General features: G+C 42.5%; 1 protein-coding gene across 1 annotated transcript; it reads left to right on the top strand.

The window, feature by feature from the left end:
• Positions 1-1026: 1026 nt before the first annotated feature.
• Positions 1027-14254, top strand: mtmr6 (myotubularin related protein 6). The gene is made up of 15 exons (XM_034559583.1): positions 1027-1246; positions 4318-4449; positions 6998-7160; positions 7265-7422; positions 8118-8246; positions 9833-9967; positions 10075-10207; positions 10313-10422; positions 10725-10850; positions 11044-11093; positions 11214-11307; positions 11404-11510; positions 12738-12872; positions 12973-13099; positions 13596-14254. Exons 1-15 carry the CDS (start codon positions 1223-1225, stop codon positions 13977-13979), a joined length of 2007 nt encoding a protein of 668 aa, XP_034415474.1. The 5' UTR covers positions 1027-1222; the 3' UTR covers positions 13980-14254.
• Positions 14255-14790: the final 536 nt, after the last annotated feature.

Here is a 14790-nt window from a genome sequence, read left to right as displayed (position 1 = left end):
GGATGTCAACATGGTGCAGAGTTGAGGGTGTTCTTGACCAGGGTTGAGGGACCAAGAGAGGTCCTCGGAGATGTGGACACACAGAAACCTGAAGCTGGAGACACGCTCAACCTCAGTTCCAGTGATGTGGATGGGGGCGTGTGTGTAGCGTTTGGTCTTTCTGAAGTACACAATGATCTCCTTGGTCTTTCCGGTGTTGAGGGCAAGGTTGTTGTTGGCGCACCAGAGTGCCAGTTGCCGGACCTCCTCCCTGTAGGCCGACTCATCATTGTTATTGATGAGGCCCACCACCATTGTGTCCTCTGCAAACCTGATGATGGTGTTGGAACCATGAACAGGTGCGCAGTCGTGGGTGAACAGGGAGTAGAGGAGAGGACTCAGCACACAGCCCCAATGCAGGGTTAAGTGTCTTGCTCAAGGACACATCGACTAGGGCGGGGATTGAACCACCAACACCCTGATTGAAAGACAGACCTGCTAACCGCTGACCCACAGTCGCCCCTGAACTGAACTGAACTGAACTGAACTGAACTGAACTGAACTGAACTGAACTGAACTGAACTGAACTGAACTGAACTGAACTGAACTGAACTGAACTCGATGAACAGCATTCTCACATAAGTGTTTTTATTGTCGAGGTGGGAGAGGGCGGAGTGAAGCGCTGTGGAGATGGCGTCTTCTGTACACCTATTCTTGCGGTAGCGAATTGGACGGGGTCCAGTGTGGTCGGTAAGCAGGTTTTGAGATGAGCCAAGACCAGCCTCTCGAAGCACTTCATGATCATGGGTGTACGTGCGACAGGGCGAAAGTCACTGTAGTGGAGTGTTTTGGCACTGGCACAATTGAGGTGGTTTTAAAACACGTTGGCACAGCTGCTTGGGCCAGTGACAGGTTGAAGATGTCAGTCAGGACCCCAGTCATGTATACATGCGTGCGCACATTCCTGGGCTACATTCGTGATCCATGTGGTTACAGACCTACATGAAGTCGTGCTTTTACTTTGAAAGGTATGCAACGCCAAGTGTTGACGTGATTGCCGGGAACTTGACGCGGATGGAGGAGGAGAATAATTGCCAATAAACACATATCGTATGCCTCCGAAAAAAAGTGCAGGCGATTTGTGCAGCAAATTGACTTAACAAATGCCAAATGTTACATCTGTCGCCGGAAGTCGTCGTGTGAAGCTCGTTGCAGTCGCTGACAGCTGTTTGGACTCGGGGAAATGGAGCACATCCGAACGCCAAAGGTAGCTAACAGCTCTAACCTAGCTCATTGCAAATGGACAGGAAACAGTCAGCAGCTCGGCCCGTTCAGATGGGATTCCTCCAATGTTCGAGAGTGATTACGTGTGACAGACATCTTTGTTAAGGCTCGTTACATTGTTTGTGGATCAAATGGCAAAGACGACTAGCGGGTGTCGCCAGCAGCCAGAAGTGTCAAACGTGACGAGCATCAATGAGCTGTTTGTTTCTCTCCCCCCCCCCCCCGTAGAGCAAATAGCTGCTCTGTCTCTTTTGAAATGTTACTTCCTGCAAGCCCTGTGATTGATTGAGTTAAAGTTACACTACCAAGCCAGGCAGTGCATCCAGTGTGATTTTTAAAACACCACGAGGAGAAACCAAACTACATCCAAGCATGATGGCATGGTGATGTACAGGGGGCTGCACACCTGTACGCCCCCGAGTGTTTGGAGGCACCTAACCGAAGTCTCACTTGTTATGATGGTGACACGTATCCTGAACATAAAAGCAAGGCAGGCCCTGCAGAGCATCTCTAGAAACTATACCAAGTGGCTGGTGATAATAATAATAATAATAATTGTATCTTTTATTGATTATTATTGTAAATAATGTATCTTTTATTGATCCCCAGTGGGGAAATTCTTCTCTGCATTTGACCCATCCTTAGTTATTAAGGAGCAGTGGGCTGCAGTGAAGCGACGATGGCTTGGATACTGACAGTGATTGGTTGTTCAGGGTTCATTTATTGTCATTCTACAACACAGGCTTGCACAACGAAATGCAAGTGGTAGTCCCTTTATGTCACACACACACACACACACACACACACACACACACACACACACACACACACACACTCAAAGCATTATTTTTAGTTGTAAGGGCTCCAGTTTATACACGGTTCGCCCAGTATGTAGATTCATACCTTCAGATTAAAGCTTAGACAGACAGCACCATAATCATTGTTTTACCTCAAATCTAGAATAATTGAGCACAAAAGCAACACAGCAAAGAAAATGTCAGCGTTCCATTACTTGTAGATTGCACCCCTTGATGGTTTCAGGTAACTTTCCATTGAAATGAACGACACATATCCTACATAAACTTCTATAGCTCGCTGGTTGCGACACGTGTGTGTGTGTGTGTGTATGTGTGTAATCAAGTGAAGGGCGTGTATGTTGAAAGGTCTAGGCTCTCTTCATGGCCTAAGGGACCTGTTACACCTCATTGTGGAGGCTCCAGGGGGGTCATACATTACAGTGCACCCTATTCTTTGGGATCTTATAGGTGACGGGCTGGGATCAAGCGGGTGGGATCGCAAGCAGGCTGGGTGTGGCCCTATTGTCTCAAATCCTCTTGCTTGGTTGCTTGAATAAAACAGCGGAGGAGGATTTCATTGCTTTCCAAGAAAGCAAACGTGTTTTCACTTGGTGTAAAAATAATTAATAAAATACTCTACTAATTACTTGTCAACCAGCTCCACAAATTAGTTGATGCTACTTTAAAAAGATTAACGTGAGAAAAAAGTATTGGGAGATTTTTCAAGCTATTTGGTGAACATTGAAGTCAAAGTAGCTTATATTGCATTATTAGTTGACAACAGATATTAAACATAAACAACTAACCACTCCTTCCCCCCTCACACACACACACACACTACTGACTTCTATGTTCTTAGTAACCTGTTCTATGTTCTTAGTAACCTGTTCTATGTACTATGTTCTTAGTAACCTGTTCTATGTTCTTAGTAACCTGTTCTATGTACTATGTTCTTAGTAACCTGTTCTATGTACTATGTTCTTAGTAACCTCTTCTATGTTCTTAGTAACCTGTTCTATGTACTATGTTCTTAGTAACCTGTTCTATGTTCTTAGTAACCTGTACTATGTTCTTAGTAACCTGTACTATGTTCTTAGTAACCTGTTCTATGTACTATGTTCTTAGTAACCTGTTCTATGTTCTTAGTAACCTGTTCTATGTACTATGTTCTTAGTAACCTGTTCTATGTACTATGTTCTTAGTAGCCTGTTCTTAGTAGCCTGTTCTTAGTAGCCTGTTCTTAGTAGCCTGTTCTTAGTAACCTGTTCTTAGTAGCCTGTTATTAGTAACCTGTTCTTAGTAGCCTGTTCTTAGTAACCTGTTCTATGTTCTTAGTAACCTGTTCTATGTACTATGTTCTTAGTAGCCTGTTCTTAGTAACCTGTTCTTAGTAGCCTGTTGATGCCAAAGCTGAGGCCCACTGGTTGCTGGGAGACAGAGATAGGTTCAAATATTTCTCCATATCAGAGAATGACCGGAAAACGGAAGAAAAGGAGAGCATGTCTGAGTCAACCAGACAACCGCTAATATGATGAATCATGGATTTGGACAGTTGGCCGCAGTCGCCGCTAACTGTCGTACGGACCTTTTAGACACAGAGTGAAGGTCACGAGTTACAATCAGCTGACTTTCCTTGTTTTCCATTATTATAATGGCTTTTAGTGCCACAGAGGGATTTGAGTGGAATGCAACACTGTCATTGTTATAATCAACACAATGAGTATTTGGGGCATGAACGGGCGTTCTGACCACCTTAAGTTCTTAAAACCTGTTTCTTCACGACTAGTGGACGTCAATCTACTTCCTGTGTGAACATGTGTGACTTCAGTACATGTTGCTGGCTCATGTGTGTGGAGGAGTTGGGGTTACACACCTGCAGTATTTGAGAATACATTTTGAATGACTGGGAAAGGAGAGAATAGAGCAATAAATAGTTGCATTTGACTTGAGTTGCGCCACATTCGTCACAATGTGCAGTGAAAACTAAGTAATTAGACTTTTCTACCATTGTCCAGAAAACATTTGTGACTCATTATAATGGATCTGGCAGTTAGAATTGAAACCCAGGTGATCAGGATTAGGTAATGTGCCAGCTGGAGCCAGTGCCAAGTGCCATGAACAGCACTGTTCTGTTTGCAATCGCCTACCTTCCTTCTTTTTCAGTTTACCCCATCCATAACTTTGCACCCAGATGAAGATGTTTAACTGCGGATGCATGTTGTTTAATACTTTTTGTGTGTCTGTGTGTCTTTTGCAGGTGGAGCAGGTGAGGCTGTTGGATCGCTTCAGCAACAAATTCACAAATGGCACACTGTACCTCACAGCAACACATCTCATCTTTGTGGAGAGCAGCTCAAACAACTCGACATCTGCCGCGCAGGAGATCTGGGTGAGTCGTGTTGGTGGAGACTGCTTGCTGCCAGTCACGCTCCGCGTGGATGTAGCGTTAAGACACCATGCTCTTTGAGTTAATACAGTTCGGCTCACCGTGCTGGGTGTGGTCCACCAGACTCGTGCAGGGTTACAGGGAGAATGGGAGTGGATGTCGACAGTGGAAACATGTTCTCCTGGCTATGACTCCATGTGTCCCAGTTTTTTCTCCCGACGGTGCCAACTTACCAAACGTCAGACGTGGGATGGTACAATTATATCCGGTTAATGAGGATGCTCATTTGACAAGATGGACTTGCTTGTAGCGCATACTTGTTACCATTCAGTCTGCAATGTACTGTATAATGTTTGCATTACGTACTGGAAGGACTTATCCGGCGTAATGCTGCCAGTAGCTTCTTACCAAATCAATGCTGCTGCTGTCGGAAATTCCTCGCGCTGAGTTTCTGCAGCCAGTTTGAAAGAGACTTCAGCGTGGCCACCACAAAGAAGGGAGGGTGAGTGTGCAGTGTGTTGGGTAAACTTGCGTGTGGTAAGAGGAAGTAGGGGTGAGGTTTAAAGCCCTCCATTATAAAGTTGCAAGGTATCCGGTTGTCTCCCTCCATCTTCTAAGAGAATTACTTTCCGCCAATTGACAACTCGGTTATTGTCGTTGGCTGCAGTTAGTAGTGCATCCTGATTTGCTGACGCTAGCCTTTAAAAAAAAATGTATTTGTATTTATTTTTTTCTGTTACAATGGCAAACACAATTGCAAAATGTTGTATCCTGTTTGTATGATGGAGTGACAATAGTACTCTCTGTATTTCGACTTGCTGGTCTGCATTCTGGAAAGGTTAGCGTGGTTCAAAATGCTTAGTGCAGCAGTTTCTGCGCCGTGACCTCGTCCCCACTCTCCTTCCTGCTTTATATGCTGAGACAAGGGGAACCTTTTCTTTTCCTCTCTGTCTGTGGGCTTATCTTGTGCAGCGTGGAGTGTTGTCTCCTTCTGCACACTGTGTGTGTTTTGGTGCTATGGCCGCCTGTAAACGTGTGCCAGCATACGTGTGCCAGCATACGTGTATGTGTCTGCATTTGTGGAGGCAATTTAGGATTAATCTGTTGGTCAGCAAGAGGGAGGGAGAGTTGTTTTACTTTGTAAATCAAGACCTGTTAGAAATAAATGGACTTGTTTCAGGTTACTTGTGGTTAGGCTTTAAGAGTGTTACACTAGTTAATCTGGACATGCATAATTTTTAGTATACATTAGGTGCAGAAAATAATGAGAACCACAACGTTTCTCACCTTCTTACTGACACTGATCCTCATTTTGACCATCTCTTCATGTCTGTTGACATCAAAGCTGATACTGAATAGGGAGGAATCTGATATTTAGATATATTCAGGGACACACGGACTACTGACAACATACAAGCCGTAGGGTTGCAAAGGGGCGGAAAGTTTTCGGTAAATTTCCGGAAAGTTTCCACGGGAATTTTGTCTCGAGAATTTTGGGAATTTTGCAAAAGCATATAACTGGGAACTTAAATGTAGTTGAGAACAAGACTATGCACGCCTAGCTCAGCTGGACCCTGAATGCAGCTGGTTGGGAACATTGTCTGCCTGAAATATAAACGTTTTTGAACGTCTTTGTCATCAGTGTTGTGTCTGAACGTTTCAGCCCTATGCCCGCCAAGTGTGAGAGCGCCGAGTTGCGTAGAGGCCAAGAGCGGTATTGCAGACAGATAGAGATTTTAATTATAGCTAGCAACATATTGAAAAAAATAACTGAACTAGTTCATTTTTTGGAGCTGTGAACTTAGTTTAACATTTTGAACTATGAACTGAACTAGTTCATTTTAAAATGTGTGAACTATGAACTGAACTAGTTCATGTAGAAAGTGAACTTTCCCAACACTGTTTGTCATATAGCATATTGATTACTTGGTAAACTGAAGCCATGTTCAATTTAATACCAAGTTTATTTGTTTACAGTAGACTAACTTTTTACAGCAGTGAGGAGGACGTTGATGAGGTCCAGGAAGAAAGCATTTAGACCTGAAAATTGGGTTGGGGGGTGGTGATCATAGGGAATACACCTTTTTTTTATTCAACGTTCATGTTTTTGTTGTTCGATGAAAGAATAAAGTTCTACTCACAAAATGTCATTTTTAAAAGTTGTATTATAAATGTTTGCATGCATGTCTGCTTATGACAAGGTAAATACAGTTAAATTACCCCAAACGTTCCCGTTAATTCCCGTATATTCCCGTTTATTCCTGTGGAAAGTTTCCAACTTTGAATATTCCCGGAATTTTGCAACCCTGACAAGGCGTCGGAGCTCATTCTCTACACAGTCCAGGCAAAACGGCCCCTTGCATACAAAGAATCTCTAGCAGTATACTCCTGTAATTGTTGAACAATGTATTTGTATTTTGGTTGTTGTTTTTCTTTCAACATGAATAAGTAAATAAATGGAAACAAACCAAAACGCAGCCTAAAGCCATTCACTGAAAGCTCATCAGCTGTCTCTCTCTTTTGCCCCTTCTACTTCTCCCCTCCTCTGCAGATTTTGCATCACCACATAGCGTCTGTGGAGAAGCTCTCTCTGACCACCACGGGCTGTCCTCTGGTCATCCAGTGTCGCAACTTCCGGTTGGTTCATTTTGTGGTCCAGAGAGAAAGAGATTGCCATGACATCTACAGCTCGCTGCTGCGTCTTCTACGGCCCGGTGGGTTTCAGCTCGTCTGTGGAAGATCGTTTGCTTTTCTCTGTCCACGTTCGCATGCCTGCGTTTCATTTGTATTTCTAAGGCTCTTTCTCTGGCTCCCTCAGTGTCCTACCAGGAGCTCTACGCGTTCTCCTACAACCCCAAACAGAACGACCAACAGAGGGAGGAAGGATGGCAAATCATCGACCTCGGGGCGGAGTTTGAGAGGATGGGCGTCCCCTGCGACCAATGGCAGCTCACGAACGTCAACAGAGACTACAAGGTAGACAGTTAGCTTCATCTGAGGCCCCACATTCAAAACACTGGAGGATATTTTGGCAATTCCTGGTGCTTGTTTGTTACATCTGATGCTGCAGTTATGCATGCTTCTTTTGTGTGCTGAGAAGAAGAACCCACACAGTGGACAGTTTGTGCATGTCACATGATAACAGTGCAAAACAAACAATCATTTATATAGCTATTCTTGTGTTGACACTTGGTAATACTTGTTATCTTGTGTTTTGTGTAAATTTTTTAGGCTTGCCTTCTCAAACATGAGGCAAGGCATCACATAGTTGTAATAGACTCAGGCTGTCTTAACTCGGGGTGCGGTAGTATTTTAGATTACCACACATTGTGAGAATGTAATGCATACATGTCCAGCAGAGGGCGCTAGTATGACAGACAAGCAGAGCTTTAGTCCACATTTACAAAAGTGATTATTTCCAGGAAAGGGCAGAACCAAAGCTATAGCTGTGTCCCATTTCTGTTTAAAATGTAACATGACTTGTTAAAGCACAGAATAGTTTTTAGAGTATAATCTTTAATTTATTTTACTATCAACTAATGGACTTTAGTTATCTGCACCATTTTGCACAGTTTCAGGTGACACTAATTCTAACGCTCACTCATCAGGAGACACCTGGCAATCCCTTTTGTGTATGTGACGTGTGCATGTTTTGTGTTTTGGTTTCCCAGGTGTGTGAGACATATCCACGCGACCTGTATGTGCCCATCACAGCCAGTAAGCCTATCATTGTGGGGAGTTCCAAGTTCAGAAGCAAAGGACGCTTTCCTGTACTCACCTACTTCTACCAAGAAAAGAAGGTCCTGTATGAGTACCATTTTACAGGATTTTTTAAATGTATTTATTTTATTAAGTTGTGGGGTTTTTTTTGTTTGTAGAGAGAATGTAAAATACAAAAGAATTTACCAAAGACTGCAGGTGTGGCAGAATATTGGTGTCCAACAGAAAATGTTCTTCCATCAATGAATAGTTTTTTTTTCAAATGTTTTCAGTAAAAACACAAAGCCAATTGGTAATCCTTAGTAGGTGCTGCAGTGTACTAGCATTACACATATAACACAAAGTTAAAAGGACCAACAACCTAATGATAATCATTTTCTAAATGTCCTATTAGTAAGAAAAGTAGAAATATGTCTTTTGCCAATGTGGTGCTTGAGAAAAGGCCTTAGGATTCATGTCAATGAAGGCAGTTTTTCTTGGGTTGTATGAATAGGTGCACGAAAAAAATCAACAAAACCTGTGTATATCTACTCACTCGTGTATTTTATGATTAGATAGGAACAACACAAACATAGACGCACACGGGCATGCAAAGTTCTGACATTTGAACTCAGCCAGTTTGATAAAGATTGACCCTAACTTGATTAAAGATTGACCCGTAACCATTGTTTTTGTTTTGGCTTTAGCAGACTCATGGGCGGTGTAGTTGTTAAATTGTAAGTTTTACGAGGAGGATGATAGGCACATTTCACTAACAAGACAATTCAAAGCACTCAAAAGATTAAAAGCATCGAGAAAAATTCAAAAGAAACACATTATAGAAGGTAAATTACAGTTTTTTTACGATTGAATATACACTAAAATCAAAAGTATTACACAATTATCCAAACCGTACAGTCAAGGAGCAAAACTCGGCCCAGATTTGCAGCACTATAAGCACAATGTACACTAAACACACTTCTGTACATTACACACAGAAGTATATCAAGATGTCACTTTCTTGCAATTCCAAAGCACTGAATGGCAAATGACCACACCTCTGTGCCAATTGATTAAACACAGCAGTCAGGTACGCAAACACAAGAGTGCTTGATTGAAGACACACCAATAAGGAAACGAAAATAAATAAAAAATAAAACAAATGTGCGCGGTGTTTTGCACTTTCTCTGTGTACTTCACAAGTAGAATTGCTAAAAGTGTTGTAGGTTTTCAACAGCAGTGTGTAACTGGTCCAAACCAAATGAAGTCATATGCAACGTGTGTGTTTCATACGGTAACAAAATATGTTTTTGATAAATTAGTTTTTACAAGAGTGTTTTCATTTTGCAAAGGATCTGAGGTGTTTTGCTAATTGGGTTTGTGGGTGTGCTAATTGTGTGTGCTTAAGCAATCGAGAAAAACTGTAAGATTAATACATTAAAAAAATTAAATAGAATCCTTAATACAAGAGACGAAAACTCAGAGTATCTTGCCTCGAGTGTGCACTTGGTCTCTGAGGCTATAAATATACAGAAGAGAATCTACTTTTCACGAGGAACACACACTGGTGTTTGTCACGAGTCACAACGACACCAAAATAGGCATTTGTTAGCTACTAAGTTATAGTTTGAGTTGTGAGTTTTGGAATTGCCGTGTTCTGATCATCATACTCTCTTCTCCCTGATAGGCGGCAGTGTGTCGATGCAGTCAGCCTCTCTCTGGGTTCAGTGCGCGGTGCTTAGAGGATGAGAGCATGCTGCAGGCCATCAGCAAGGCCAATCACAACAGCCGATTTGTCTACGTCATGGATACCAGGCCAAAAGTAACAGCCAAAGCTTCTTCTGAAATGCTTTAAATGTGCAGTGTGTACCTGGCTTAAAATTAAGTCCTTTTTTGTCCCCCTTCTTTTTTTTCTTTTCTGTCCTGCAGTTGAATGCGCTCGCTAATCGAGCAGCAGGTAAAGGCTATGAGAACGAGGATAACTACTCCAACATCCGCTTCCAGTTTGTTGGCATTGAAAACATCCACGTCATGAGGACCAGCCTGCAGAAACTGCTAGAAGGTTTAACACATGTTGCTACTCAAACACAAATGTCATTGCAGTTTCTTTAAGGGCACTTCACAGTCAATGATTGTTTTTCCTGAAATGACTACGCGTCTGTCTCAGTGATTGGGACTCGGTCTCTATCCATGAGCGACCACCTGGTTGGCCTGGAGAGTTGCGGTTGGCTGCGGCACATCAAGGCTGTCATAGATGCAGCTATCTTTCTCAGCAAGGTAAAACATTTCCCCTCTCCTGCTCCTTGATTTTCAGATTGTCTAAATTAAGAATTTCTTCGCACATTTTTTTTTCATTTAGGCATATTCCTAAAGTGTAAAGCATTCAATAAAAGCAATTGTTATTTATTATCCCTGTCTTCTTTCAAACTTGGCTGTCCACCTAAACCTCACTTCTCATCACTGGCCCGACTACACTGGTTCATCATAGGCTGTGACTTTCAAGGACCGCTTAATTAATATCTTTAAAAAAAAATGTCATGCCATAATCCTCTGCTGTCTGTCTTCTCTCTTGACCCCAGGCGGTGACAGTGGAAGGAGCCAGCGTGTTGGTTCATTGTTCAGACGGATGGGACAGAACATCACAGGTCTGCTCACTGGGGGCGCTGCTTATGGACCCGTACTACCGCACTATCAAGGGCTTCATGGTACTGACCACATACACACATACACCCATACACCCATACATACACATACATACATACATACACGTGCACACACAAACAATTTGGAGCTTGTGGAAAAAAAGGACTTAAGTGTTGATAATAATATGAGCTTACTCTTCTGCTAAATAGTGTCTCTCGTGCTTCAAATTTGATCTTTCTTCTTTTACTCTTCTAGGTACTGATAGAGAAAGACTGGATCTCTTTTGGCCACAAGTTTGCCGACAGGTGAGGTTTCAACTGGATCAAATAAGCCAGCGTATATACTATTTACAGTACTTGGTAAATGATTGGTTATCACATGGCCGTATGTGATATATATTATGTGTTTATATTGTTTACCCTTAGGTGTGACCAGTTGGACGGGGATCCAAAGGAAGTGTCCCCTATCTTCACTCAGTTCCTGGAAGGTGTCTGGCAGCTGACAGAGCAGTTCCCACAGGTGTGTGGGAGCTACGTAGGCGTGTATTGTATTTACACAAGCTTGTGTATATGTGGAGAGCTAATTGTATTTATTTAATGTTAACCCTCTGCGTAGGCTTTTGAGTTCAGCGAATGGTTCCTGCTGCAGATTCATGAACACGTCCACTCCTGTCAATATGGAAACTTCCTTGGCAACAATCAGAGACAGAGAGAGGACTTGCGGTGATTCCAACACACACACACATCTGTGGAGAGTAGTTTTCTGTGCCGCCTGGCTTCTTTTGCGCAGAAAACGACATAAAGGATAACGTTTCCATGCTCAATAAATTCTACATTGACTTCCAGATACTTTTCTGTGTACAAACCTTCATAATTAAAATCACTTCATTTATATAGCACCTTTTTAAAAGTTTACAAAGTGCTTTGACGGACAAAGCAAAGCAATATAACAGAAAGCTCAGCAGTGAGGCCCAACAAAGCAAGATCAAATTTAAACCCTGATAAAACAGTACAATAGATGAAACAATAAAAACAATCAGTACGATAAAAACATGTATACAATATTATTAAATAATCATTTAAATTAAAAGGAAAAAGAGCACATTGCATAAAAGTCTGTAAAAATGGGTTTTAAGAAGTGATTTAAATGAGATTACGGATTCTGCTAGCCTCATCTCCTTAGGTTAGTCGTTCCAAAGCCGAGGGGCCCGAATGGCAAAAGCAAGGTCACCTTTAGTGTTGAGACTCGACTGGAACAGCCTGAAGGGCCCCGCCCTTGTCCTGTGTGGGGAAACGTCCATGTGCAGGCTTTCCAATCCAAAGAGACATTTTGCCCTACTTTCCACCAAATAAAATGTGTCTGCAGCTGCAAAAGCTATGTGTGGTCGTGTAACTATGGCTCTGAATGTAGCGGAGCATAAGTACAGTCTCCAATCTTTTTTAGCAATTGATAGTTACAAACAATACTTTTAATAATTTATCTTAACTGTATCTGCACTGGGAGCATAAATAAAGTCAAGAAAACATGGACGGAAACCTTTTTTTTTCTCTCGATAGAACACAGAGACATTTAGTGTGTGTGTGTGTGTGTGTGTGTGTGTGTGTGTGTGTGTGTGTGTGTGTGTGTGTGTGTGTGTGTGTGTGTGTGTGTGTGTGTGTGTGTGTGTGTGTGTGTGTGTGTGTGTGTGTGTGTGTGTGTGTGTGTGTGTGTGTGTGTGTGTGTGTGTGTGTGTGTGTGTGTGTGTGTGTGTGTGTGTGTGTGTGTGTGTGTGTGTGTGTGTGTGTGTGTGTGTGTGTGTGTGTGTGTGTGTGTGTGTGTGTGTGTGTGTGTGTGTGTGTGTGTGAGAAAGCAAGAAAGAGAGTAGTTCAATCAATTTGAAAACCTCTTTCAGCCCCAATTGGGCTGCCTTTAAATGTGTTATGCATCTCTAAGTGCTATTTTGTTTTCAGGATGAGAGAGCGGACCCACTCACTGTGGGCATATCTAATGAGTGAAAAGCAGAACTACTTGAATCCGTTCTACAGCCTGGCGTACTCTGAAACGCACCCTGTGCTGGAGCCTTCCACTCTGCCCTACCATTTCAAGTCCGTACATCCTTCAACACCTCCCTACAACTGTTCCACAATTGACCCTTATCCCCTGTCATTCAACTAGGCTTCTTATGGTATGTTTCCTTTTCTCAAGGTTCTGGAGGAACATGTACCACCAGTTTGATCGGTCTATGCACCCACGGCAGTCCATCCTCAAAACGGTTCTAACTCTGAGAGAGAACAGCCGCGAGGCAGAGGGCACATTGCAAGCACTGGAGAATGTGAGTTTATACACGCTAATGATCTATGAAGGGCCTATGGAACAATCCCTTGATGTACATGGCATGGGGGGGCGGGGTTCTTTAAGACAATGATACATTATAAGCACCGTTAGACAAAACATTTCACAAAAAACAAAATATCTTGTGTGGTGAACAAAGCAACTATTCTGTTAAGACAACACGATAAAGCCATAACTTTAAAATAACAAGGTAATTATCTTGTTGTCTTGAGATACAATAATTACAACCAGCTTCTCTGTTACCGAAATTCTTTTTACTTTCCAAAAACATTATTAGTGGACGCACGTAAAATCTAACCTAATCTATCGGAATATAAATATTAATCTTAAAACCTGTTTAATATTCAAACGGGTAATGTTAGTTGGAGCATGACGATCAAAAGGTGACGAGTAAATGGCTGCATTTACACGGTTTGGTTCTGACTTCCTGAATGAAAACGTCTTTCTCTTTTGTTGTCTTGTCCCTCCCTCTCCAGCGGCTCCACCAACTCGGTGTGACCCCCATTGTGACCTCTGACCCTCCTCCACCCTCCAGAGATCAGCGCTCCAACTCCAACACCCTCCCGCCACGTCCCGATTCCCTCATTCTTGGGGCGCCTATAAACCACAAAGAAGTGCAGCGGCGGGAGGAGGAGGACGAGCAGGAGGTGGAGGAAGAGGAGGAGGAGGAGGAGGAGGAGGAGGTGGGCGAGGAGGCCACAGAGAGCACCGACACGGAGAGGAAAGTGGAGGGGAGCAGTGGCAGCGAGAGCAGGAAGCAGAGCTACGGAGAGCTGGAAGGGACACACAACAGCGAGTTGGCCAAAGAGGAGCCAGCTGTTGTCAGCCTGGAGTTTGGAGTGGCGCGCATGACCTGCTGAGACCAAACAGGGGGATTGTGGGATACTGAAAGTGTGTGCGTGGCAAGGGGAAGCTGTCGTTCTGTATGTGATAACCTGCTGTTTACGCAATGGTCCTAAATGGGCTGAGTGAATGAAGTTGTATGTGTGTATAGTCTAAATCTCAATGGAAAGTGTCATTATTATGTCATATACTGCACCTATAGGAAAAAAGCTTGTTTTTTTATGAATGTTGAAAAGCACTATAGAGAACTAATGAATAGAATAAGAGAATAAATTCAACAAAATAATAGTGACTCTTCTACTTTCTTTCATCTTTTTATATAATCCTAAACGTATGACCTTGATATTATCAAAAAATAGTCATATTTCTCCACATGAAAACCCACAGAAAATCACTTTTTTGGCATCAGTAATATTTCATCTGGTCCAAAGGCTTGAAACCAGCTTAATCTGAATGTTGTTTGTGACCTGAGCTGATTTGGCTCTAGTGATTGAAAAAAATAAAACATAATATTTTGCATCAGTAAAAATAATCTGGCATTGGAAACTATGCTAACCCCACATTTGGCCTCACTACTAACTGACTAAACACAGTTTTCATATAAGTAGTCACTGCTCATTGAACTATTAATGTCACAAAGGACAAATGAACTGTGACGTTCAAACCCTGAAGAGGTCCAGCTGTTCACTGTCACCCTTATTGATCATTTAATCCTATTTTACATGTCACATTGATTAAATAATCCGAATTACTAATTTGCATTGATCGCAAAAGCCTATTGGTCATCTCCGTTTGCCATGTCAATGACTGATTATTTATGACAGCTGT

Source organism: Cyclopterus lumpus, chromosome 20, assembly GCF_009769545.1.
Source record: "Cyclopterus lumpus isolate fCycLum1 chromosome 20, fCycLum1.pri, whole genome shotgun sequence".
Classification (NCBI taxonomy): Eukaryota; Metazoa; Chordata; class Actinopteri; order Perciformes; family Cyclopteridae; genus Cyclopterus; species Cyclopterus lumpus.
The sequence above is the reverse complement of the archived record's forward strand: the minus strand, read 5'-3'. Positions and strand labels throughout refer to the sequence as shown.

Coding starts and splice junctions, on each gene's coding strand:
- mtmr6 (XM_034559583.1), top strand. CDS start 1,223: ATGGAGCACATCCGAACGCCAAAG. Junction 9,968..10,074: donor TCATGGATACCAGGCCAAAA/GTAACAGCCAAA, acceptor TCTGTCCTGCAG/TTGAATGCGCTCGCTAATCG. Junction 13,100..13,595: donor CATTGCAAGCACTGGAGAAT/GTGAGTTTATAC, acceptor CTCCCTCTCCAG/CGGCTCCACCAACTCGGTGT.